The sequence below is a fragment of the Hemiscyllium ocellatum genome, chromosome 3 (genome assembly GCF_020745735.1).
Source record: "Hemiscyllium ocellatum isolate sHemOce1 chromosome 3, sHemOce1.pat.X.cur, whole genome shotgun sequence".
Classification (NCBI taxonomy): Eukaryota; Metazoa; Chordata; class Chondrichthyes; order Orectolobiformes; family Hemiscylliidae; genus Hemiscyllium; species Hemiscyllium ocellatum.
The window spans coordinates 12999505-13027468 of NC_083403.1; the positions used below are offsets into that span (position 1 = coordinate 12999505).

The 27964-nt window shown below is 40.4% G+C and overlaps 1 protein-coding gene across 3 annotated transcripts in view; it reads left to right on the forward strand.

The window, feature by feature from the left end:
• Nucleotides 1-27964, forward strand: part of LOC132830661 (serine/threonine-protein kinase MRCK alpha-like) — a 565530-nt gene that overhangs the window by 445814 nt on the left and 91752 nt on the right. For all 3 annotated transcript variants that reach the window (XM_060848487.1, XM_060848489.1, XM_060848488.1), the window contains exons 18-20: nt 7756-7861; nt 8478-8626; nt 18654-18745. In XM_060848487.1, the coding sequence (XP_060704470.1) occupies nt 7756-7861; nt 8478-8626; nt 18654-18745 (347 nt within the window). The remainder of the gene's footprint in view (nt 1-7755; nt 7862-8477; nt 8627-18653; nt 18746-27964) is intronic.

The window sequence follows — 27964 nt, forward strand, 5'->3', positions numbered from 1 at the left end:
CTACTCATGTAGCCACTACATGGTAGCAATAGAATTCATTAGTAGTTGTATTAACAACCAATTTAAGATCCTCAGACAAGCTCATAACATCACTCATTTACAGTTGCCAGAAGCAACATACATACAATCACAGATGCACATTTAATGCAAACAAGAGAAATATGTTCAAGCCTAGCATCTTGTTTCAATGATCCAGGAGGTAAGGAAATGCATAGTTTATGTGGTCTTTTCCATGACAACAGCTCTGCTGATCAGTATCGACTTGCCAACAAGTGAGCACTTTTTTCTTCTTTAATATAAACAGTTATGATCATTTGAAATTTGGCATTTTTGCATTTGTTCTGGTGATGGAAGATGCTTCCTTGAACCACTGCAGTCGATGCGCTGTTTTATTCTCCTTTCTAGCAGTTGGTACAACTGAATGGCTTACTAGGCCATTTCAGAGAGCAGTTAAGCTGCCATATTGATGTGGGGTTGGATGCTTTTCCAATCAGCAATGGTTTTTTTTAAAATTCATTTGTGGGTTGTGGGTGTCACTGGCCGGGCCAGCATTTATTGTCCATCCCTCATTGCCCTTGAGAAGGTGGCTTCTTGAACTGCCACAGTCCACATGCCATAGAGTGACCCACAATGTTCTTACGGAGGGAATTTCAGGATTTTGACCCAGCAACAGTGAAGGAACGGCGATATGTTTCCAAGTCAGGATGGTGAGTGGCTTGAAGGGGAATTTGAAGGAGGTGGTCTTCCTATGTGTCTGCTGGAAGTGGTCACAGATTTAGAAGGTGCTGTCGAAGGAGCTTTGGTGAATTTCTGCAGTGCGTGGTCAGTGCTGTTTCTGAATATCGGTGGATATGGTGTCATGTGGGCTGTTTTGTCCTGGATGGTGTCACGCTCCTTCAGTGTTGTAGGAACTACCCTCATCCAGGCAAGTAGGGAGTATTTCTGACTTGTGTCTTGTAGAGGGTGAACAGGCTTTGGGGAGTTAGGAGGTGAGTTACCTGCAACAGTATTCCTGGCCTGTGACCTGCTTTTATAACCACCATGTTTCTGTGGTGAGTCTAGTTGAGTTTTTGGTCAATGGTTACCCCCTAAGACATTGGTAGTGAGGGATTCAGTGATGGTAACCCCATTGAATGCAAATTTTGTACTATCAAGTAAGTAGATTGTTTCTCCTAGTTTGCACTGTACTCATTTGATAGCAGTCTCGCCTCTGAGCCAGAAGTTTGTGGGGATTGAACCCATTGTCCATCCTGGTGCAACCTTCTAGTACTGAGGGAGAGCTGCACATTTGGAGGTGCTGTTTTCAGAGAAGTGGAAGAACACAGTGGCTCAGTGGTTAGTACTTCTACCTCACAGCACCAGGGTCCCAGGTTCAATTCTAGCTTTGGACGACTGTGTGTGTGGAGTTTGCACTTCTCTCCGTGTCTGCGTGGGTTTCCTCCCACAGTCCAAAGATGTGCAGGTCAGGTGAATTGGTCATGCTAAATTGTCCATAGTGTTAGGTGCATTAGTCAGAGGGAAATGGGTCTGAGTGGGTTTGTTGGGCCGAAGGGCCTGTTTCCACACTGTAGAGAACCTAATATAATATAGTCTAAACAAAGCTCTTTCTGCTTCCATAGTTCAGGTGGATGTTGAAAAAAAAACGCATGACATTCTTCAGAAATTAGCAGGAAGTTCTCTTGGTCCCCTGAGCAACTTTTACTCCCTCAGCTGAGGTAGATTAAATGCCCCTTCAGTTAGTTGTACGGTCTTGTTGTGCACAGCAAAGTTACATTAAGATTGCTAGTGCTCATTCAACAAATAATACTGACTGCGCTTCACAGTAATTCACTGTATGGGATGTCTTTTACAATCTGTTGCAGTGCCATATCTGATTCACCAATTTCGTTTAGGGAAGAAACTATCACCCTTACCTCATCTGGCCTATTCGTGACTCCAAACCCACATCAATGTGGAAGCTTAACTACCCTTTGAGATAGCCTAGTAGACCATTCAGTTGTACCAACCGCTAGAAAGGAAAATAAAGGATGAAAATAGCACATGGGCTGCAGCGGTTCAAGAAAGCAGCTCACCACCAGCTTCACAAGGGGCAACTAGGGATAGGCAATGCATGCTGGCCCAACCAGTGATGCCCGTGTCCTTCAAGTGAACAAAAGAAAAATGTTTCACTTCAAAATTAGCAGGAGCCGCTTTGAATGTTTAATTGTGCCAGGCAATGGATGGGATTTGAAGTATTTGTAGTTAATTTTGAAATGTAAAATTTTATAATTTTGTGCATCTTTAGTTTACAAGCATTTTTGCAGCACTGGAATTATTGAGCAGCCTGTGTGCTTTAGTGCAATGTTAACTTCATTGGTTACAAAACAAGCCTGTTTTATCTTATTTATTAAAGATATAAACTGGCACATGACTGTGAAATCTGTAATTCATCTGTTCACGGCTGCTCTACTCAGTGGTTTAATGATTTTGCTTTGTTGTTGGTGAAATGTAGTTGTCTACTGCCACATTGTGGTCACGAGGGATTTTACAGCCATATCCAAATATTCGCCTGGAAGTCATAGATTGGCCACAGCACGGAATATGGCCTTTCAGCCAGTCATGGCGATTCTATTTCTCTTCAAGAACTATTGAGGTAGTCCCCTAGTCATTTCCCCTGGCTCTACAACATTTTTCTCTACAGATAATTGAAAGCTGATTAGTAGGATTAGGCTAGTTATCTTTTTCCTGCCTGATATCTTGTATTTTGGCGCAGACATACCACAGCCAAGTGTTCTCTTTCTGTGATGTTAGCTTCCTATGATTTATATGAATCTATGAAAACTGTACTTGAATTTGCCTCACCATACTTGTTGGTGCAATCCAGATCCAGACTGCTCACTGCATAAAATTAATGTTATTTCTGATGGTTTTTTTGCCAGTCACCTTAAATTAGTCTATTGCTGAATAAATACAGATTTTGTCAAAGCTTTCCATTTTGTACCTATCAGGTCAATTTGCACAAAATACCAATGAAAAAGGGAAAGAGCATTTATGTTAAATGAGAGGAGAATGCTAATTGGTTAGCAACTGAACTCTGATCAGCAGAGGCATTGCAGTGGCAATTGCACTAGTTAATGATGACTGACATGTAATTACAAACCTTTATTTAAATTTTACCTTGATTGGTGCGGTATTGTCCTGAGACATGAACCAGGGAATGGCTGTCATTTGTTTTGTTGAGTGTTGCACTCACTTTAAGATTGGCCTAATCAGCACCATGGTAAATAGGGCCTGAGCTATTTATTCACTGTGCAAGCTTGATGCTGAAACCAATCAGATGGGAGAAGAACACAGATCTGATCATTTTTCCTTGTTCATTGTGCAGATGTTTGAACAGTCTCAGACCACCACATGCAGTCCTCAAAAGTGCTCAGCCAACCACAAATTACCCTGGAAGGACAAGGTGTTACAAAGGTTTGAGCAACAGATGCATCATGCAGTAACAACAAGAGTGCTGCTGACCACCAACAGATACTGCTGCCAATCCATTATACAAATTAATAATGGGCTATATGACTTTCATTACCAGTGTGATGAAGGCCAAACGCCCCATATTGGCAAGTAGTGTCAAACAGAATGCCCCTTCAGCTGTTCATGGCCAGCAAGGTACTGACCATACCCACACAACAGTGCTTGCAAACCTCCCAGTATATGTTCCACATTAGATAGGAGTCTGTGACTGGATAACATTTGCGAAACAATACCGAGTATGAGAAGAATTACATTGACAAGCATTTTAAGATTATTAGTCTGGCTCACAATATAGTGAAACTTGTGTACACTGGAAGTTATATATATTGATACTCAAAGCCTTAAAGAACACGTGCCCAGATTATATCTTAACTCAACAAAATAGGCAGCATTAATTTTCTGGTTCACCTCTCAGAGCAACGCTTTGACCAGTCAGTCACCCCACCTAACTCAGAATTTAAACAAAATTTGACACTTAACTGTCAGTCATCATTAACTAGTGTATTTTCCATAGCAACATCTCTACCAATTAGAGTCTACTTGCCAACAGATCAGTGCTCTCCTTCTATTCTTCTGACTTTGATATTTCTTGCAGTTGACCTGATGAATGCAAGTTGAAAACTTTGACAAAATGGGTCTTTTTCAGAAATGCTGAAATCCTATATCACAAAGCAACTATGTAAGTCACAGTCCTTTGGTTTTCAACCCTATCTCTAATAGGAACAGTTTCTCCATATCTAATCTGTCCAGTCCCCTTTATTAAAGCCTCCATTAAATCTCCACTCTCCCTTCTGTTCACCAAAGAGAGGAGACCCAGGTTCTTCAATCTATCCACGTAGCTGAATTTTTCCTGCACCATCTCCAATGCCAACACATTTGTCCTAATGTGTGATCTAATAGTGTTCCAGTTAAGGCCACATCATTTATACAAGTTTGCCATAAATTCCATTCTTTATACTCTCTGTGCCTCTGTTTTTAAAATCACAAGGTTCCCTTTGCTTTATTCTCCATATTTTTGATATGCCCTGCCATTTTCAGTGACTTATGTGCATTAACCCACAATCCTTCTGCTCCTGCATTCCCTTTAGAAATTCATGCCTCTTTTCATCCTACCAAAATGTACCGTTACCCACCTCTCTGCATTAATTCTTTTCAGCCTGCTTCTTCACATTCCATTAGCTTTATATGTCCTGTTGTGTTCCCACCTGTAATAAAATTCAGGTCACTTACAGCAAGCCGAAAGATTCTAACAACAGACTAAGGAAGCTGTTTCATGCTGCTTTGTGCAATGGCTACCCAGTGGTAATTTTCACTATTAGGTTGGTGCCATCAGTCCAAAATATCTACTGCTTATCATACAATTGAATAACACCATACCTGAATTTCATTGTTTCTGTAATGTCAAACACATAGAACACATTCCCTGATGATCGTATGATTGATTCAAGCAGCATGTTTCCTAGGTTTTTAATAGGTGCCAGTTAAACATTCAATTTAGGAACAGGGTTGATGGTCAATGTGATTACTCCACCCCAAATTACCTTTCCCCCAATTGCTTATCAGGAATCTTTCCATCTCTGCCTGAGAAATATTCAAGGGCTATTCTTTCACTGCCTGTTGAAGAAGAGAGTTCCAAAGGCGTACAGTCCTCTGAAAAGCATTCTCCTTATCTCTGTCTTTAATGTGCAAATCTTTATTTTTAAATAGTCGTACTTAGTTTTAGATTTTCCTATAGAGGGAAATAGTCTGTCAAGATCCTCCAGGATCATTATCATTCTCAGCATTCAAGAAGTTATGAAGATAGTTAAAGAATCAAAGATGGTGTTGGTGCAGTGTTAGAGATAACTCAGGAGATCAGAATGTCAAATTGGTTTGGGTGGACAAGGATGAATAATGGGAGTGGTCTACAGGCCCCCTAACAGTAGCCATACTGTAGGCCAATGCATAAAGAATTGAGTACTTATAATAAGAGACTGTAAAGATCATGGGTTATTTTATTCTCCATATAAAGTAGAAAAATCAGATTGGTAATAGTATGGAACCGGGGCTCAGTGAATGCTTTTGTGATAGTTTCTTAGAGCATCACATTCTGGAGCCAACCAGGAGTTGGCGATACTTCACATGGTATTGTGACAAGATGGACAAATGACCTCAGAGTAAAGGTAGCAGTATTCATAATATGATTGAATTATATATCAAGTTTGAAAGGGAGAAGAATGGTCTATGACCAGTAGTTTAAGCTTAAATAAGGACAACTGTGTGCATGAAAGCTGAGGTAACTGAAATGAACTGGAATACTAGGCTAGGAGATCGATCAGTAAAAAATCAGGGTAGATACTGAAAGGGATATTTCAGAATACGCAAACAACATTCAAGAACTTTGACACCTGCCCACTAGATTGGCACCACACCCACAAACTTCCGCTCTTAGCGGCTCAGTAGCAGCAGTGTGGACCATCTACAAAGTGACCTGCAGTAATTCACCAAGATTTCTTCAGCAGCACCTTTCAAATTCACCATGTGCTACCATCTAAAAGGACATGGACAGTACAAACATGGGAATACCACCCCTGCAAGTTCCTCTCTAAGCCACACAGCATCATGATTTAGAAATATATTCATGTTCATCTATTGTTACTCCGTTAGAATCTTGGTACCCCCTTCTCTACTAGCATTGCATGTGCACCTACACAAAATGGACTGCAGCATTCTGAAGGCAGCAGCTCATCACCAGCTTGTCAAGGGTTAACAAAGATGGACAATCAATGCTGGCCTACCAGCAAATCTCATGTAAATAAAAAATAGTTGGCCATTTGCTTTCTATTATAAAGAAAAATTCAAAGAGGAAGTCCCACCATCTGTGGTTAACTAAAACATTTTAAAGTAAATGTCAAATTTAAAGAGAAAGTGTATAATTGTGCTAATGTCAGGTGACTGGGCAGAGCACAAAGAACAAGAGAATGGCTCAAAGGTGAATCTGAACAATGACAGCATGAGAGAAGGCGAGCTAGAAATGTAGTGAAGGGTTAGCTTCTATAGTTCGTGGAAAGAAAACTGCATAAAGTTAAAGTTGATCCCCTTGATTGAGAATGTGGAGTTAATAGTAGATAATAAAGAAAAGTCCATATGTAATAAGTATCTTGTTTTGTCTTCAACAAAGAGGATTCAAAATTAATCCCAGTAATAGAGGTAATTCAGGAGGTGAAAGGGAGAGAGGAATTTGGTAAAATAATAATCACTAGGCAAATCGTACTAAGCAAACTGATGAGCTCTGGGTCCAGATGGGCTCCACCCTGCAGTATTAAAAGGAGACCGTGACATAGTGATAATGTCACAGAGACAGGAGTAATTGGTGCCAGCAGGTAGGTCTGACCATTATCAGATCAGTTATGATCTTATTGTATGGTGGATAGAGCTCGAGGCCCAAATGGCCAACTATTTTTTATTTACATGAGATTTGCTGGTAGGCCAGCATTTATTGTCCATCTTTGTTAACCCTTGACAAGCTGGTGATGAGCTGCTGCCTTCAGAATGCTGCAGTCCATTTTGTGTAGGTGCACACGCAATGCTAGTAGAGAAGGCAGGATGCTGCCTGGCTTAGAGGTTCCGAGCTATGAGGAAACATTGGATAGACAGGAGCTGTTTCCTAGGAGCAGCTAAAGTAGAGAGAGGACCTGATAGAGGGCCATAAGATTATGAGAGGCATGAATAGATTGGATAGGAAGGTACTTTTTCCATTAGTAGAGACATCAGTTAGCAGCAGACATAGACTTATGATATGAGATATAAGACTAAGAGGGAAGTTGAGAATTCTTTTCACCCAGATATTGATGAGAATGTGAAACTCTCTGTCTGAAAGGATAGTTGAGTTAGAAGTTCTTGAACTTTTAAGCATTATTAGATAATCACTAGCCTTAGTTTCCAGAGCTATTGGCCAAGAGCAGGAAAATGGGATTAACATAGTTAATCTGTTTGTTGACCTGAGTGGACACAATTGGCTGGGTGGCCTTCTATACTGTAAATGTTTATGAGTCACTACAAGATGGATTCACTGGCTGGACACAGATATCATGAAATGTGACAGTATTTTAAATTGAGTTAAATATGCTTCCTCAGTTTTCCTCCACCATTCATGGTTAAAACCTTCTCCTGAATATTCCATCTTTACCGTAGCCTGTCTCAGTCCTTGTCTGAGTTGCAGCCTCCAGTGTGTAAGTATGATTTAACTGTCTTTGCTGTTTTCAGGGTGAGTGATGAGAAAGATGCTCGAGGCTACCTTCAAGCACTGGCAACTAAGATGACTGAGGAGTTGGAATCTTTGAGAAATTCCAGTTTAGGAGTACGAGCAACAGTAAGGATCATCCTTCTTTAATTCTGGGCTGTTAAAATCCAGTTATCCTTTTCTTTCCAGGTGCAAGCTCTTACACATGTATGGACAATAAAATACTTGGTGCATCTAGGCTGTCCACACCACGGCATCCAATTCATCAGGACAAAGCCACTTGCTAAACTTTCCATCTCCCATTATGTTCTTAGACTCCCTTACTTCTCATATATTGGCTGAATCCTAGCCACCTTAAGTTGATTCAGTATCAACTTGTCAGTAATGAAAAAAGTGCGCAAGTTTCAAAAGCCATCCCAATTGATCACATGTCCCCCAGCTCTCAGTAAAAGGAATTAACCAAACCATAAAATTAGTAATTTCTTAAAAAATAAGTGCAAGACATTGAATCATTTATGTTCCTCTTCTGTCTTCAGACCAGCTTGTGTTGGAAGCTAAGCCACAGCTGGAACTTGCAGTTATTGATGCCAAGTACTGACTGTGTGAAATAGATGCACCTTTCAAAGTTGTCTTCATCTTTCAAAGAACAAATCAACAGCATATACTGTTGTACAATACAATCAAATGATTCCCTTTCTCTTTGTCCCTTCTGTAATTCTGCCTCTTGTCTCTCTCTTTCTCTCAGGATATGCCATGGAAGATGCGTCGGTCGCAGAAAGTAGACATGTCAGCTCGATTGGAACTACAATCAGCACTCGATGCAGAGATCCGAGCCAAACAGGCAATCCAAGACGAGCTCAATAAGGTCAAAGCAGCCAGCATATCTACAGAATGGTGAGCTCACTAAACTGGAACAGTGTTTGTGCTGAGTAAGAACTGCCTGCTTTTCCCAGTTATGGCTCATCTTTCTCCCAATACATATTTTATCTGTATTCAGAACTAGGCAATTTTCATAACAAGAGCCAATATCCTAATAGAAGAACTTTCTATTTGTATATAAACTGTGTCTGAGACAGTATTTCCAGATTTAATAATTGCAGTTTCATATACATTTGAGCACTCAAAGTAATGCTGATTCCCAGATGCTAGTGTACATGGTGGATGTTTTTGCAAATCAAATAATTATCAGAGCAGTAAGCTACAAGGAATATAATGATGGCATATTTAAAAAGGAAGGATAGAATTAATTTGTGACTTTAAGAACATATTATTGAAACATGTAAAGTCCTGTAGGGATTTGACAGTATGGATGCTGAAAGGACTTCCCCTTGTGGAAAACTACAAGACTCTATTTAAAATAAGGGCTCTCCGACTTAAAACACAGATGAGAAGAATTTTTGTCAGAGGATAGTGAGACTGTAGACCTCACATCCTCAGAGAATGATGGAGGCTGGATCATTGAATATTTTTAAGATGGTGTAGTATAGCTTCTTGACTAATGAGGGAATCAAATGGTATCAGAAAGTGGAGTTGAGACATTATCAGATCAGAGCTGAAAATGTGTTGCTGGTTAAAGCACAGCAGGTTAGGCAGCATCCAAGGAACAGGAAATTCGACGTTTCGGGCCAGAGCCCTTCATCAGGAATGAGGAGAGGGTGCCAGGCAGGCTAAGATAAAAGGTAGGGAGGAGGGACTTGGGGGAGGGGCGATGGAGATGTGATAGGTGGAAGGAGGTCAAGGTGAGGGTGATAGGCCAGAGTGGGGTGGGGGCGGAGAGGTCAGGAAGAGGATTGCAGGTTAGGAGGGCGGTGCTGAGTTCAAGGGAATCGACTGAGACAATCAGCCATAATCTTATCAAATGGTAGAATAGGCTCAAAACACAGAATGGCCTCCCTCTAATTTGCATGTTCATGTGAATGTATTTCTGACATGGTTTAGAAAGTGATCAGTCCCTTCAATTATGGAGTCCTTTTGAAGATCTTCATGTTGTGACCTCAAATGGACTCTGAATTCAGAAGGGCTCATGCCCGAAACATCGATTCTCCTGCTCCTTGGATGCTGCCTGACCTGCTGTGCTTTTCCAGCAACACACTCACGACTCTGGATTCAGATGTCCAGACAAATCAAAGCTGCTTTTATACCAATGGAACCATTTCAAGTTACATCAATGCGAACGGACTGCAGTGGTTCAGGGAGGCAGTTCATCACCATCTTGTAAAGGGCAACTAGGGATGACCAGTAAATGTTGGTCAGACACTGATGCCCATGTCCCATGAACAAATTTTTTAAAATAGAAATATACCTCTTGAGGTTGACAGACACCCTGTGAAAACAAGCAAATTCTCTGTACTTGGAGTTTTAATGTCTCCCTGTCAGCATCACACCTTCATGATTCAACTGTTTCAATAATTGAATTTTCTTATCCCATCTGTCAGTGCATATGTTAACACGTAAAATAGTCCTTCTCAGCTATCAGAAGCTACTAAATTAATTACTGATCTAAGACATTGCCAGGGGGTATCTATCGCCCAGAATACCACTAGTTATGTATTTTGGTCTTCCAAGTGATAGATACAATTAACTTTACTAAACAAGAACACGAAAGCTCATTTTTTAAAATATTTACAATCAGTTAAAGCATAATATAGAAATCTTCTGTAGAGAACAGATCAGATCTCAAATGGCTGTCAGTAGACCTTCGCTTGGAAAAAGCTGCAAAGAGCCCTGCGAGATAATGCTTAAAAACTTGTTAATATGAAGGAAAACAAGTAGACTGTGTGACTGTTTGGAGGTCATCAAGCTAATAATGGGCACAATGTACTTCAGTTTAAAAGAATTATAGAAAGAGACAAGAAAATAACGGCAGTGAAAATGCTCAATGGGAGAAAATCTAATTTTCATAATTTTATGGAGGCATCTAGCACAAGTTAATTGGAAAATTTAATTCGGGAATAAATCAGTAACAGTGATGGAAGGCCTTTGGGGAAGGGAGAGGATAGTGCTAACTAAACATGCTGTTTTGAAGGGGGAAAAGCAAAATGTCCAAAACTCAGGTACCCTGGATGACAAAGGAAATAAATGTTAATATAAAACAGGAAAAAGCTCACGACAGATGTCAAAAACTACATTCAGCAAGATTATGGAAAGAAGTGAAAAGTTTAATATGGGAGACAAGGAGAATTTTCGCGAAAAGATTCAGCAGCAGTGAATTGAACAGAAAAAATTTTACATGTGTTTTACTGGCAAAAAGGGTTGGACCAATTAAAAGACCCAAAAGGAAATATCCATGTGGAAACAAATGTCAAAATTGTATGAGTAAATACTTAGTACCCAGCTTCACAAAGAATGTACATGATCTGACGGTTATACTGAAAGACAAGATGGAAGTTAGACATGGGATAGTGACAGGTGAAGATGTAACTTAAAAAGGCTTAAAATTACTGAAAATTGATACATCATTTCCCCCTGGAATGCATCTGTAGTATCAGAGAGCTCAAGGATTGCTAATGTAATCCAACTATCCAAGAATGAAGGAAAAGTTATACGAGCAAGCTCCAGGTCAGCCAATCAGTCATCAGTAATAAAGAAAATACTGGAAACCAAAATCAAAGTGAAAACAAACCTTCATTTGAAAAAACATGGGGTAGCCAAGGAGACCCAATATAGTTTTGTGAAAGGTACATCTTGTCTGGCAAACCTGGTTAAGTGTTTTGATTAGCCTTCCTGGTGATCAAAGTAATACAGCAGATATTATATGTGGCTTTCTGTAAGAAAATCAACAAAATGTCATGGAGAAGGCTTATTGAGACAAAGAAATTAAACGGAACCTAGTAGTAATAATTTTTAAAAATTAGGATAAGAAGCAAGGGGTAGGAGGTGGATGGATTTTGTTGAAACTCTGGCAGGTAATGTTCTTTGCCAAAGGTTAATTTTGGGCACTTTACTCTTTTCAACGTTTGAAACCTAGACCTAAACTGTAGTTTTGAAGGAGTATTTTAAAAACTTGGCAAGGCTAATGAAGCTAGTTATTGTCTGGTGAAACAGGTAGATAGGATGGTGTCGTTGGCAGATAGAGTTCAATGTTGAGATGTGTGCAGTGATACATTTGGGTAGACTACAATGGAAATACACTGTAGTATGAATAACATGATTGTGAAACATGTGGCTAGGCAAAGAGTAAAAAATGAGGTCTGCAGATGCTGGAGATCACAGTTGAGAATGTGTTGCTGGTTAAAGCACAGCAGGTTAGGCAGCATCCTCCTATTCCTTGGTTGCTGCCTAACCTGCTGTGCTTTAACCAGCAACACATTCTCAGCTAGGCAAAGAGGCCTTACTGCCCATATACACAATCCTTCAATGCATCAGGAGATGCTGGTGAGGTGGTTTATCAATAGAAGAATAGAATATACAGCAAACGTTGTGTTAACTGGCACATTATCAACAGCATTCTTGATAAACCAGCAAAATTATATACCACAATGTCTGAGTATTTATGCTGTAAATAAAGTATATGGGTGATGTGTATACCCTCTGCATTACATTTCTCTTACAGTGTGTTTTTATGTTGATTTTAGGAGGTGTGTTCATGTTTTTACATAGATGTTTGAGAGTTGTTGATCTCTCAAAGGTTTGCTTGTTCAGGGTTTGCTGAGGTGATGTGTACCTCTTTATAATCCAGAATATTTGATCATTCAGCACACTCCTGGTCCCACTGGTGCCAGTTAATAAAAGGTTTGCTGTAAAACATTATAAATCACTGCTTATGTCTCAGCTGGGCTATTGTAAACAATTCCAGGTGGTAAAGTGGTGAAGGTTTTAGAAAGACTACAGAGAAGTCTTATCAGATGTTACCATGGTTGAGCAATTCCTGTTATGTAGAAAGTTCAAAATATTATTGGAAGGGAAGGATTAAAAGGTAACATGATTGACAATTTCAAGGTGAAAGAGTAAATAGAGAAAATGGATTCCCTAAAGCAGGTGGGTTAACAACTAGATATCATGTACATTAGATAAAGATCTTGATGACTGATGAGGGTAGGATTTTCCCCAAGTTTCTAAGACTATATCATGTATGTGAAAGGTATTGAGAGCTGATTTTATAATGTTATGGAGAAAGAAAAAAGTGAATTCAGTTATTTTATAGTTGTCCTCTTCTGTCTAAAGCAGATAAAATTTAATATCTTGTTATTTTTAATTATGTTCCTGAAATAACACCACAGAGGCCGATATCCTGTCACCATGGAGCCTTTATTTATACGTGAACAGTCCGTGACTATAGTACTGTCTCACACAGTTAGACACCGGGTGTCAGTATCTCTGATACTCTCCTTTTTATCTATCAGCCAAGGCTCCCTGAATGGGCCAGATTAATAGTCCCAATCAGGGAACTCATATTCTATGTGGTCCAGCTGGTAGATCTCGTTCCAATCACTACAGTTCCCTTTGAAACAATCCACTATACATTCATCCCAATCTACTGCTTGTGCAATCCAATTTTTAACCAACTCTCAACAAGCACTCTTTAAGGTTAAAGATAAAATGAACACAGGTTCTCAATCACAGGGAGACTTATTTTTTTGCAATGCATACACAAAGCATAGAAGGGGAAAAGAAAACAACAGTAAAGAAAAAGATAGTTGTAATAATTCACATTAATCAGAGTCCAACAAGTCAATAAAGTAAAACAAAGAACTGCGGATGCTAAAGATCCGAAACAAAAACAGAAATTACTAAAGAAATTCAGCAGATCTGGCAGCATCTATGTGGAAGAATGTTCCGAGTCCGCTAACTCTTCAATTCCAATAAGTCAATGCCCAGTGAAGATTCTTGCAGTTGGCTGTTCTGTTGGAATTGTTTGGTGCAGGTGGATGCACTGCAATATGATTCTTGCCCACTAAGAATTAGTTCACGTTTCAGATATAAGCAGGATTCTTCTTGGAAATCCAGGTTTATAAGATGTCAAGAGTAGGGGCAGGTTTTAGTTGGGCCTGCAGCTACTTATTGTCTGTTTTGTTACTAAAAGGCAGTCTGAAGTTTGTCATGTGAAAGAGTTCCTGGAAATTGTGGAATTACCTATTTTGGCAACAAGAATAAAAATGATATTAATGAAATGAGTATTTGTTTGGTAGTATAGAACTTGAGTATCGCTGGAAAAGGCACTTTTTGTCAAAGCTTTTAGTCTTCTATTCAGTTGGTACCAATGACACAGTAAGGAAAGGGATGAGGTTATGCAGCGAGGATATAGAAAATTAGGAGGAGGTTAAAAAGTAAGTGTTCAAAGGCAGTAACATCTGAATTACTCCCAGTGCCATGTGCTAGTGAGAGGAGGATACAGCAGATGAATGTGCAGCCGAGGAGCTGGTGCAGACAGCAAGAGTGCACAGTTTTGAATCATTAGGATCTCTCCAAGGGTAGAAATGACGTATATGCGAGATACAAGTTCCACCTAAATTGGAAGGGGACCAATGTCCTGACAGCTAGTGTCACATGGGAGGCTTTAAACTAGTAAGGGCAGGAAACCAAAGGGATAACAAGAAAAAAGGCTGAGGTTGGTACAGTAGGTAAGGGAAGCAAGTCAAACAGTTATGGCAGACAGGAGCTTGGGGCAGAGAACAAGAATGAGCAGACTGATAATTTAAACTGCATTTACTTCGATGCAAGAGGCCTGGCAAGTAAGGCAGATGAACTTAGAGCATGGTTGGGAACATCAGACTGGGAGATTGTAGCTATTAGAGGAATGTGGCTCAGAGAAGGGCGGGACTGGCAACTTAATAATCCAGGTTATAAATGCAATAGGAAGGATAGAAAGGGGAGCAAGAAAGGAGAGGGAGTGGTGTTTTTTTGGTTAGGGATAGTATTATGTAATGAGGGAAGATGTTTTTGGGAAAATATCCAGGAAGTCTTTTGGGTGGAACTGAGAAATAAGAAAGGGATAATCACTTTTTTGGGGTTGTACTTCATGGGATTGAGACTTCCCTGTAAAATTGAGAAGCAAATAAGTAAGGAGTTCTCAGATATCTCAGTCCAAAGATGTGCAGATTAGGTGAATTGGCCATGCTAAATTGCCTATAGTGTTAGTTACATTAGTCAGGGGTAAATGTAGGGAAATATATCTGGGTGGGTTGCTCTTCAGACAATTGGTGCAGACTTGTTGGGCCGAAGGGCCTGTTTCCACACTGTAGGGAATCTAATCATATCTATAAGAATAATTGGGTTGTAATGGTAGGGGATTTTAATTTTCCAAATATAGACTGGGACTGTCATGGTGTTGAGGTCATGGATGGGAAGGAATTGAAGTGTGGGCGAGGAAATTTTCTTGTTCAATATGTGGGTGTATCTGCTAGAGAAGGAGCAAAACGTGACCATCTCTTGGAAAATAAGGCAGGGCAAGTGACTGAGGTATCAGTGGGGGAGCACTTTGGGGCAAATGATCATAATTCTACTAGTTTTAAAATAGTTACAGAAAAGGATAGAACCGATCAAAGGGTTAAAGTTCTAAATTGGAGTGAGGCCAATTTTGACTGAAGGAACTTTCAAAGGTTGATTGGGGGAGGAATTTTGCAGGTAAAGGAGACAGTTGGGAAGTGGGAGGCCTTCCAAAATGAGATAATGAGAAGTCAGGGACAGCATGTTCCTTTTGGTGTGAAGGGCAAGGCTTGTAGGTGTAGGGAATGCTGGATGACTAGAAAAATTGAGGCACTGGTCAAGAAAAAGAAGGCAGCATATACCATGTGAAGAAGCTGGGACAGAGTGAATCTTTCGGAGTTTAAGGGCAGTAAGATTAAACTTAAGAGGGAATTTAGGAGGACAAATGGGGACATGAGATAGCTTTTGGCTAATAAGGTTAAGGAGAATTCAAAGAGATTCTATATATACATTAAGGACATAAGAGTAACTAGGGAGAGAATAGGGCTATTTAAGGTTGTTATCTATATGAAGAACCACAGGAGACGCGTGAAATATAAATGAATATTTTGCATTGGTATTTACTGTGGAAAAGGACATGGAAACTAGTACCCTGTTTTAACCATCCTTGGCCCAAAATGATCACCTCGTATTTCTTCTACATTAAAATCCATTTGTCATCAGTTTGTCGATATGTGTACTGATTTAATGCTTTTGTAATTCTATCTAGACTATTTACTTAATCTGTTATCCTTCTATCATTGGCAAGTTTGGATGTGTAGTTTCCAATCCATCATTATTGTTAATAAAAAGAGTAAGCAGTTTAGGCCCCAGAGCAGACTTGTGCATCAGCAGTCCCACACTTCTAATTGGAGTGTCTGACCATTACTCCGACTGTCTGTCCCTCTTTAAAGTGAACTTCAGGGTCTAGAGCTGAGGCACTTTAAGACAAGATTGCCAATGGTGGAACGATTGAAATCAGAGATGCACAGGAGGCCAAAATTGGAACAGCACAGAAACCCTGGAAAATTGTCAAACTGGAAGAGTGTTTACATTCCAAGATATTTTCCACCCTGAAGGAAGATGCCTTTTACAGCCTATAACCAGTGCTATTATAGTTCTTAAGTAGTGAGCAAAACATAAGTTTTGAACAAATTGAGCTAACCACTGAAAAATGTCACATTTTTCCCTACAGGTAGGTAAGGCTGAAATACACGATATAGATAAACCATTGTTGAAGTTAAATGAAAGTCAGTAACAATTGTTTTGAATCATTTTATATTGATTCCTAGTCATATTTTTAGATTTTCTGTTGCTGTTCAAAAAGGAAACCATTTTGTTCTTTTAAAAGCCCAGACCTTAAAAATCCTGAGATGCGTGTACATTGTGCTACTAATTGCACCACCACTTACTGCATGGTGTATGTATGAAATGTGCAGTGATGTAATCCAAGCACACATCATGGATGCTGATTTCCAGTGCCAAATTTCAGAGGTGAAGCTAATTTTTATAAGTTTACAGTAATACATTTATGTAAAGCATTTCGCAGCCGTCAGGATATATTAAAGGACACATGTTATGACCAGGCCAGACCCCCTCAAAACATTTCAAGAAAGTGGCACAGACCCTCACTTTGCTAAGCTGTTTTAAGTAAGTGTAATGTGGATATTCCAGGAGAGATGCAGCTGGTCAAACCACTTAGTTTTAAACAAAACAGAATTTATTTACAAGATTACCAAATGTAACACGAACAAAAGAGAACAGAATACCAAATAGCTTAACCTATCTGAGACCCAACAGATCATCCCAACTTAATGATGCTGTTCCAAATACTTGTAACAATCCCCATAAACATCGCTTGGCCCGAAAGGTAAAATCAAACACAGGGTTTTACAGGAGAGGAGTCAGAGAGAGATCAGCATGGACCTGCTTGTCTGGGTTCAGCCACTTTTGCAACATTACTGTGCTAAAAAAAAGATCAAACCAAACTAGATGAAGGGCTTTTGCCCGAAACGTCGATTTTCCTGCTGCTCGGATGCTGCCTGACCTGCTGTGCTTTTCCAGCACCACTATAATCCAAACCAAACTAGAGAAAAGCTGAGCTGGGAGAACTGGCCACTCTCCTTTCACTGTACAGGTGTTTTTTGTAAATTTGAAAGCCTTCTGCCTTAGCCAGTAGCTGTTAGCTATTATCGATTTGACCCTAAAATCTTTCAACTTAGACGTTTCAGAGTCTGTGCCTTTTACAACCTCTCTGAGAGAAAAAAATGGACAACAAAACCTTGTTAAAGGAGCAGCCTCGTCACACATAGCAGCTTTGAAGGATAGAGAGAGTACAGTCATTATTGTAATCTAGGAATGTGAGGTCACCTTCAGTCAGTGTGATCATTGAAAACATTGACTGAACCACGTGGTATGTGATGGAAGAAATTAATCAAAGATGGCAATAAATGCCAAAAACTATAATAGACCTTTTAAGGGTGGTCTTTCGTCATCTTGATGTTTTATGATGTTCAAAGTTAAAAACTTGGCATTTACATATTCTCCTTTGGCCATATTCTGTAGTTCTGTGGTTTTCCAGGCATGTGTCTACAAGTGTCTGATGCTGAGATTTTTTTTTGTCTGAAATATCTAATATCTGTTGCCAGTTTGGAGACATTGTGGACCACATAGTAAATCCACCAGCATCCCATGTCACTGATGGATTCTAGCCAGTGTGTCCAACACAGCCGTACGGCTCTAGGATGGTGCACAGATACTCTTCGACCGATAACAATACTTTGTTTCAGAAATCAGGTGAAATTATGTAATTTAGAAATAGCAGTTATAATATTACGAGCTGCAGTATTTATTTAACACCTAGCTGTCCTGCCCAGACACACCCCTCTCTCAAATGCAATGGTAAACCCAGTTTTTAAATGCAAAATATGATAAAAAAAATACATAAATGGAAAGCTAGTGAAAAACATATTTTTAAGCCACGTATTGGAAAAGCAAATTAATGCAGTTTACCAAATGGGGAAAAATGAGACAAGGGGCTCTATTGAGTTTGATGTAAAGTTGGATACTGGAGGTGCAAGTCTTCTTGGTTGAATGACCTTTCCCTGTTCCTGACTGTTTCAAAATCCTGGAGTTCCCTTGCTAACAGCAGTGTGGGAGGAGAGTCGATGTTTCGGGCATAGGCCCTTCATCAGGAACATCGACTCTCCTGCTTCTTGGGTGCTGCCTGACCTGCTGTGCTTTTCCAGCCCCACACTTGTCAACTGACCCTCCAGCATCTGCAGTCCTCACTTTCTTCTAATAGCAGTATGGGTCCTACTTACACCAAATGGACTGCAGTGCTTCAAGCAGGAAACTCATCACCAACACCACCTCAAGCAACTAGGAATAGGCAGCAAAACCACATCCCCTAAATGAATTGGAACAAATGAATACCGTACCAAAGTGTGGGCATTGTTTGGCTGAGCAATCCATTTACATGGACCCTCTCCTGAAAATGTGTTTGCTTTTGTTCCAGCAAATTGCAAGATGGTGAGAAAAGAAACCAGGAACTGCTGACTGAGATTGAAAAACTCAAGAAGGACATGGAGGAAATGAAAACAGAAAAGGGTAGGGCAATGCAGGACAATTGGCAACAGATCCTACCTACACTTCACTATGATTTTATCATTCTTCCTGAAAATACTGCCTACCTGAAATTATTTTACATTTATGGAAGTAAATAAAGTAAACATAGTAGTACGGTTTTTGGGATAATTTATAAATCATGTTAAAAATTGATAATAATTGAGACTGTCATGTTGAACTAATGCTTGTTGATAGTTAAGGCCACATGTTGATCTGCTAACTGGAACTGGTGATGGTTGAGGAACACATGTTGCTTTGATAATTGGATTTGGTATTGGTTGAGGGCAGTGTGAAGAATTAGTTAATTGGAATTGATGACAGTTAAAATAACTATTCATTTCAAAATAAATGCAAATAATTTGAGTCCTAGGTTCAGTTTTTATTTTGATGATGGTTGACATGTAAATAGAAGAATTATTCTCATTTGTTGGCTGCCTCAATACTTGGCAATAGTATCAGTGTGATCCTAATGAAGTTTGAATGTACCCTGTCAAATTAGCAGCTCTTTGTCATTCCTGCTGTGCAGTAAGCACTCAGCGTGGTCTTAGGATGAGGAATGGAATTCTTGATCTCTTTCTAAATATCGAATTTTGTTACTTAGTTCTAAGTTGTCTTCATCATTGTCTTTTTTTCCTGTGCCTGGGGCTTCACTAATTAAGTGCATATAATTAGAGATATCTCTTGCAGATTTGAACCTCTGCTGGCAGATTGATGACTAATTTTAAGGAAGGAAATGTTCCTTTGCATTTTCTAAATTTTTCACCCACGAGGACATGTTCTTCTGCTGCAAAGAAAGAAGCTAGTTTTTAAATGAGTACCTAGTAACGGTTAGGGTATATTTCATTTCTAAATTTTATAATAACATAAGAACTGGTGGTAAGGTTGATAATCTGTACATCAAAAGGAAAATAAGTAGTTGAGTTAAATACTGTGCAAGTTAACTGAAACAGATTAAGGATTGCTGACAGATTGTGTGCCAAGGCAGCAGTATGTAAGAGCCAGTATGATCCAGGGCAAATGTAACTGCAGCCAGCATCAATCTATAAACTCTGCAACACATCAGAGAGGGGTTCACTTACCTGGCCATATCATTCCAGGAGACTGTGACATCCCCTAGGATAGAGTATTCTGACTTAGTTACTGATCGGGGAAATGAGGGTATGACTGTGAACTAGGTAGATAAGGAGACAGGTGAGTTGGAGGGATGCTGGAGCCTCAGCCTTTGCAATTGTCCAGCAAGTTTGAGGTCCTTTCACCCTTTAGATGAGAGTGAGGGCGAGTGGATGTGCTAATAATTCGAGTAGGAGGAGCACAAAGGAACATGGTAGTAGAAACTGGTATAGTGAGGAGGGATTGATACTGTTTTCTGCAGCAAAGAGCAAGAGTCTGGAAGGCTGTATTGCCTGCATGGTGCTAGTGCTTGGGACATTTGCTCAGGGTTAGCGAGAAATGTGCAGTGGTGAAGGGGAGGATTGATTCATCACGGTCAATGTAGCTACCAACAATATAGCCAGGTGTCTTTTTTTAACTGATTCATGGAATATGGGCTTCACTAGTGGTCAGGAAGGTAAGTGGCTTGGAGGGGAATTTGCTGGTGATGATATGCCCACATATCTGCTGCCTTATCCTTCTTGAAGGTAGTGATCATGAGTTTGGAAAGTGCTGTCTCAGGAGCCTTGGTGACGTGCTGCAAAGCGTCCTTTATGTGCATTCTTTACACTGCTGCTTTGGTTGTGAAGGAAGTGGATGTGGTACCAATCAATTTGGCTGTTTTGACTTGGGTGGTGGCAAACTTCCGGAATGTTGGAGGAGGTGCACTCATCAGACAAGTGGGATTATTCCAAGACACTCTGACTTGAGTCTTGGAAAGATAGACAGGCTGTGAACTGTGCGCTGCAGGATTCCTAGCCACTGATCTGCCCTTGTAAACATAGTAATTTTTTAGGTGGTCCAGTTTAGTTTCTGGACAGTGGTACCCCCCCCCAGGACATTGATGCTTAGGGATTTAGTGAAGGTAACAGCATTGAATGCCAGGAGAAAATGGTTATTGGAGATGGTTATCGCCTGGCTCTTGCGTGGCTCAAATGTTATTTACCACTTTTCAGCTTAAACCTGGGTTTTGTTCGGGTCTTGCTGCAGTTGGACATGGACTACTTCAGCATCTGAGGAGTCATGAATGCTGCTTAACACTGTGTCATCAAAATGACCATCCCCACAGCTGACATAATGATGGAGGGTAGGTCATTGATGAAGCAGTTGAACATAGTTGGTCCTAGGACACAGCCCTGAGAAACTGAGGAACTTGACTGACCTACAAAAACCACAACCAAAAAAACTATCTAATATGCTGTTGAATACCTCAAATGAATCTGCCTTCACCAAAGTCTGAGTTGCAGACTTTACACTGCATCAGGGAGGAAGAAAGCTATCTTTCAGTCACACCTTTTTAAATTATCTCGTTCAAACTTGGTCTGTGATCGAGGACAGAACAGTGTTTAGTTGAATTAGTTATGGGGGACCCATGGGTATCCCTCGAGGGGCCTAAGTCTCTGCATTTATATGACAATAGAAAAGTTCTTGTGTGAATGGGAGTGGGGACTGTAGGAGAACAAGCAAACGGACTACAGCACTGTGCTACAGGAAGACATTCACAAGTGGGGAGTAAACAGGAATGTATTAATAGGGATCAGTATAATGTGAAGTATAGATACCATTCTCTGCAGCTTTGGGTGTATGTCCTGAAAGCTATGTTATGTGCCTGGTGCCAGGTTAAAGGACAGCTCTTTGAGACTGGGAAAATACCTTACAATTGGAGGGGGGAGGGAGGGGTCCAGTTGTTGTTGTCCCCATTCAAAGGACTGGGAAAGATAGATTTTGAACAGTTCAGAAGCAAGATCACCAAGGTAATAATTTCTGGATTCCTACCTGAGTCATGGGTAGTTTTGCATAGGATAAATAAAATGAAGGAGTTAAATGCTTAGCTTAAAGATTGATGTGAGAGGAATGTATTAAGTTCATGGATTCTGGATTAGTGGTGCTGGAAAAGCACAGCTGTTCAGGCAGCATCTGAGGAGCAGTAAAATGGACGTTTCGGACAAAAGCTGATGAAGGGCTTTTGCCCGAAACGTCGATTTTACTGCTCCTCGGATGCTGCCTGAACTGCTGTGCTTTTCCAGCACCACTAATCCAGAATCTGGTTTCCAGCATCTGCAGTCATTGTTTTTACCGACAGTTCATGGAGAAGTAGCACCAGTTCTGGCCTGGCAGGAGCTGTTCTGGTCAAATGGGTTTCATTTGAACCATAGTGGGACCAGTGTGCTGGCCATTCAAATAACTAGGGCTGTAGAGAGAGAGCTTTAAACTAATTGGGGGTACGGATCAGAGAAATGTGACTTAGCAAATTGAAAGAATATGGCTGTATGACAGTGCAGCTCTTTTGACTATCACAAAACGAAAAGGGATTGATCCCAGGGAAGAGGTGATCAGTGCAGAAGTTTGCCACCTGCTCCACCCTGAACGAACACTGTGCAGGTAATTCTTCTATAACACAATGCTGCAATCTTGTGCAACTCTGCATAATAGAAAAATCGCACTTGAGAAAAAATGTTGAAAGTCTTGGTGATGTAATTGTGTTACAACCAACACATGTTTTGAAAGTTTGCATTTTAGAAACAGTGTCCCCAATTCCTCAATCACGTTACAGCAAGTTCGTGTTATTGAGGCGTGTGTTAAAGCAGATTAACCTGTAAATAACAAGTGGCTGACTTGGAGAGAACGATTTTGACCCAGAGTTGTAGTATCAGGAAAAACCAGGCAGCCTCAGGAACATCTAGCTTTCAATGGGAAGAAGCACAGTACAGCTAATATTTATGTGGTACATTGTGCTACACAGGTGCTTTCCATTTTTTAAAAAACGTAAGAAATTTTGACACAGCACCGTAAGAAGACAGTATAGAGCTAGAACTCCTACACAGAGAGAATCCACTACTTTGTTCAAGCTAACACGATTGAAGCAGTTGTCCCTGCATTCCTGAGTATCATGGGGCAGCGATACACTCTTAACCTCCTGAGGATCTGGTACAGCCAGAGAAGCTGGGTTCCAAAACTTCTGAAGAAATAGTAGGAATCCTACAGAATCATTTTTTTAAATCAAAGTTATTCATGATTGCTGAAACTCTAGCCTTCAAATTGTCTTTAACCTTAACAGTTCGGCAACTGGTGCAACAGGATCCACAGCAGATACCATCGCCCTGGCCCTATACACATTCCTGGAACATCTGGATATCAAGGATATCTACGTCAGGCTCCTATTTATTGACCATAGTTCCACCTTCAACATCATAATTCCAAATAAACTAATCTCTAAACTCCGAGACCTAGGAGGGTTCCCCTCCTGTAACTGGATCCTCGACTTCCTGACCATTCACTGCAATCAGTAAGAATAGACAACAACACCTCCTCCAGCATGATCCTCAACACCAGTGTCCCCAAAGGCTGCATACTCACCCCCTGCTATGCCTCCTCATTCACTCATGACTGTGTGGCCACATTCCGCCCCAACTCCATTTACATGTTTGCTGACGACATCACCATCCATTGGATGTCAAACAATGACGACAGAATGCAGGAAAGAATCTGAGTGTTTAGCAGCATGATGTAAAGACAACAATCTCTCCATTAACATCAGCAAACCAAAGGAGCTGGTCACTGACTTCAGGAAGTGGAGAGGACGGCATGCCCCTGGCTATATCAATGGTACTGAGGTGGAGATGGTCAAGAGCGTCAAGTTCCTGGGAATGATGATCACCAACATTGTCCTGGTCCATCCTCACCAATGTCAAGAAAACACAACAATATGTGTACTTCCTCAGAAGGCTAAGGCAATTTGCCATGTCCATGAGGACTTTTATCAATTTTTTATAGATGCACTATAGAAAGCATCCTATCTGGATGCATCACAGCTTAGCATGGCAATGGCTCTTCCCAAGACCACAAGAAATTACAGACAGTTGTGAACACATCCCATCACGTGAACCATCCTCCCATCCATTGACACCATCTATACTTCCCACTGCCTCAGGAAAGCAACTAAACACATAATCAAAGACCCTTCCCACCCTGGATATAATCTCTTACATCCTCTTCCATCAGACAGAAGATATAAAATACACGTACGAATAATTTCCCTGCTGTTATCAGATTTTTGAACGGATCTCTGAAATGCTAATTCTGACCTCTCTCTCTTTACCTTCTCCATGGCTGTAACAGTGTATTCTGCACTCTGTTCTGTTACCCTGATGTACTTTGTATGGTACAATCTGCCAGTATAACACGCAAAACAACACTTCTCATTGTATCTCAGTACATGTGACAACAATAAGTCAATCAATTAAAGAAAGATTCAAATTCCACAAACGCAACCAGCAAGCGTCGTGGTGAATCTATCTCCTAGTTTGTAGTAACTTCACAGACACTAGCAGAAAGCTACGAATTTGTTAACAGTGTAAACTATGCTATCAGAGGCAGACTGGTGGGGTGGTTTAAGAAGTGAAAAAATCCAGAAGAGGTTACTTCAGAGAAAAAAGGACCAAGACTTAAAGAAAGCACTTGAAATATCAGTCTCCATGGACCTAGCAACCAAGGAAGCTCAGCTCGAGGATGAGGACACACAAAATGCTGGCTGAGAGACTTCATAAAATGATGACTGACATATAAGCACCAATGCAGACTCAAAACTGCCAACAGTATGGGAAATCAAGTCATACAGCAGGAAATTGCTGGTGTAAAGAAGCTGTATGCCCAAACTGTGGCAAAAACTGACATATTGCCATAGGCATGTTTGAGGAAGGAAAGAGACAAGAGACAGGAAAAAGCACAGAAACCAAGGAGTTGGAAGAAAATATGCACAGTGCTAAAAGAGCATGGGGAAAACATAGATTATAGTCTGAAGTGGAGCGATTATTAAACATAGTGGCCATTGCTGGTGACACTAACCAATACTGGGTACTGAATGGAAAATCTTTAAGCATGGAGGTGAATGTTGGAGCGGCGGGTCCATTGACACCTAAAAGTATGTATCAGAAGCGACGGAGTCACATTGTGCTGCAACCCTCAGAAATTGTACTGAGAATGGACACCTGCAATGTGGTGCCTTTAAGGTGTTGTATCAATGAATGTTGAGTCATACAGTCAGTCTGATAATTTGGCCTTGTACTTTTCCAAAGGAAATTTTCCAGCTTTGTTGAGAAGAACATGGTTGGCGAAACTGTGCTCTTCCAGCACCACTGATCCAGAAAATGGAGAAAATCGAACTCAACTGGACTAAAGTGAATTGCTTGTGAAGTTCTGAAATTGATCTAAAACAAAATCTAAAGAACATACCATTGTTTTAAATGGAAATCTGGGAAGCATGAAGAAGATGTCTGTCAAATTGATAATGAAAGATGAGAATCAAGTAAAATGTTGCAAGGTTAGATCGGTAATCAGACCAGAGGTCAAGGCAGGCATTGGGTGGTATGGTGGCAAAGTAGTTAGCACTCCTGCCTGACACAGCACCAGGGACCTGCATTTGATTCCAGCCTCAGGTGACTGTGTGGAGTTTGTACATTCTTCCCGTGTCTGAATGGGTTTCCGTTGCATGCTTTGGTTTCCTCCCATTGTCCAGACATATGCAGATTAGGTGGATTGGCTGTACTAAGTTGTCCGTAGTATCCAGGGATTCTAAGAAATCAAGTCAACTATGAATTGAACCAGGATGACACTTTAATAAACCTTACAATTAATCTGCTTGAGAAGATTGACAGTGACTACTACATGTACAACACTGCAGCTTTGACTACAATCTTGTACTAAAAGCTTTAGGATGGCTAAGCTCACAAGGATGGTACTGCCACCCTGCGTTGTGAAATTAGCAGGCCAGTCACAGCAGTACAACAGACAACAGGATCCATCATTGAGCTCATTATTCATAAACTTAAGCCAGACGACAGTGAAAAATACACTTCCAACATTGGAGACCAACAAACTGGCGCTCCTTTGAAAGCCCTTTCTGGTACTTTTTAAACAAGTCCTCTGGAACAAGAAGGTTGGTGAAACTGTGAGCTTAGTAAGCGTGATGCTTCCACAGAATGGAAAAAGGGGATGGAATGCTACATCCCACTGACAAGATTGAAGTTAACCAAGTGGGTTCAATCTCTGAATTGTCAACCTGCAAGCTGAAATGAGAAGATGCTGGTGTATCTGCCTGTGATTCAAGCGATCAACAGACCACAGATCCCTTAAAGTGAAAGAAGTGCCAGTGTTCTTCATGAAATCTTTGGCTAACATAGTTGAGTTGACATCGAGACGAATGATCAACCTGGAGTATCAAATATTGGAACACAATATAACTACTGTCCCGAAAAAGGAAGATCTGGTCCTTGGTTCTAATTACACATTTGAGCTACGGCATGCTTCAGTACATGACCTGAATAAAAGTGATGCTGGGTTGTATTCTTGTGACATTGGCACTGTCAGAGCAATTGCTAAGGTAGCAATCCAAGATCTGAACATTGGAATCACAAAACAGCTAAAGAATTTAGAGGTTAATTCAGGTGAATGTGAAGTTTTTGAATGAGTACTTTCTCATGAAAGTACTGATGACTATCTTTGGATTGTAAATGGCCATTGATGGAAAGCAGTGAATGAGTTGAGGTATTTAATATTAGCCAAAAATACACCCTGAACATTAAGGAGAGAACTCTTTCAGATGCAGGAGAAGAATGTTTCCATTTGTGAAATCTCAGCTTGAAAACATCGTTGATAGTCAAACAAAAACAAACAGAAATCACAAAACAACTTAAGAATTCAATGGCGAAAACTGAAGAGATTAAAGTGAGCTGTGAAACCTCTGTGATCCTCTGTAGTGAAATGGTTTAAGGATGACCAAAGACTTAGAAAGAGTCAGATAAATGAAATATCTCAGCAAGAAGCTGTAAGTACATCAAGTCACTACAAAGAACACTGGAGAATATTCATGTGAAGCAGAGATTTCTACATCCTCATTTTACATGAGGTGTCAATCCATTTAACCAAGAATTATGCAACATAGAAACTAGAGAGAGGGCCCACTGTATCTGAATCTGAGTGGAACAGCCAGAACTGAAGCTTGTCCAGAACAAAGGCAATGACCAGAAAAGCCAACAAGAAAAATGGATGGACACTTGAGGTATGCCGACGTCTGCGCAGGAATCAATGTCTGCCAGGGTACCATACCTACTGACTTGTATGTATTGTTGTAAATATTGTAAATGTTTTCATTGTAGGAACTGCTGACGTAAAGGGGGAGCAACGTTGTGTATTTGTTTAAGTATGTTGGACTATCACTTTAAGAATCTGAGTTCATGAAGTGATGATGGAGTCATTGGCCATTTTGAGGGGAAACAACTCAGTCAAGCCTGCTGCCTTGTAGAGTGACAAGTCCTGAATAAAAGCTCTTGTTGTTTTAAATGCTGTGGCTTCTAGTCCTTCTTGAAATGTAACATGCCCCCACATTTTATATTATTTTCAGAGTTCTTCCAACCAAAGTCACCTCACACTTTTCTGCAATGAACCTCATCTACCACTTATCCATCCACTCTACAATCTTGTCAAAATCCTTTGGTGTTCCACACTGTTGGCTCAGTGGGCTGAATGGCCTACTTCTGCTTCTGTGTCTTGGTCACACAGCTCAGTCCAGAGCTTTGTATCTGGTTTTGTAACCTATACAATGAAGAAACCACAATAATGTTTGCTAAATTTGCTGTTGATCCAAAGGTGGGTGGGAGGTTAAGTTGTGAGGAGGACATAGAAATATAGAAACAAAAATAAAAGTTGTTGGAAAAGCTCAGCAAGTCTGGCGGCATCTGTGAAGAGAAATCAGAGTTAACATTTTGGAACTGGTGACCCTTCCTGATGGTAGCTTGGAAAATGTCAGTTTATCTGCAGAAGATAGGGTGGGGGAAGGGGTAAGGAGTAAATGATAGGTGGGGATAGAGCCCAAAGAGAAAGAAGAGGTTGGAAAGTCAAAGGAGTGGGATAACAATCTGGCTGGGAGGCTGAATAGTTGTTAACAGGGACTGTTAGTGAATAAGTAACGTGTAATGGCAGACTGTGTGATAACAAGGTCTGGTGTGTGGGGTATGGGGCTTGGACATAGGAGAGTTCAAGTCCTAAAATAATTGA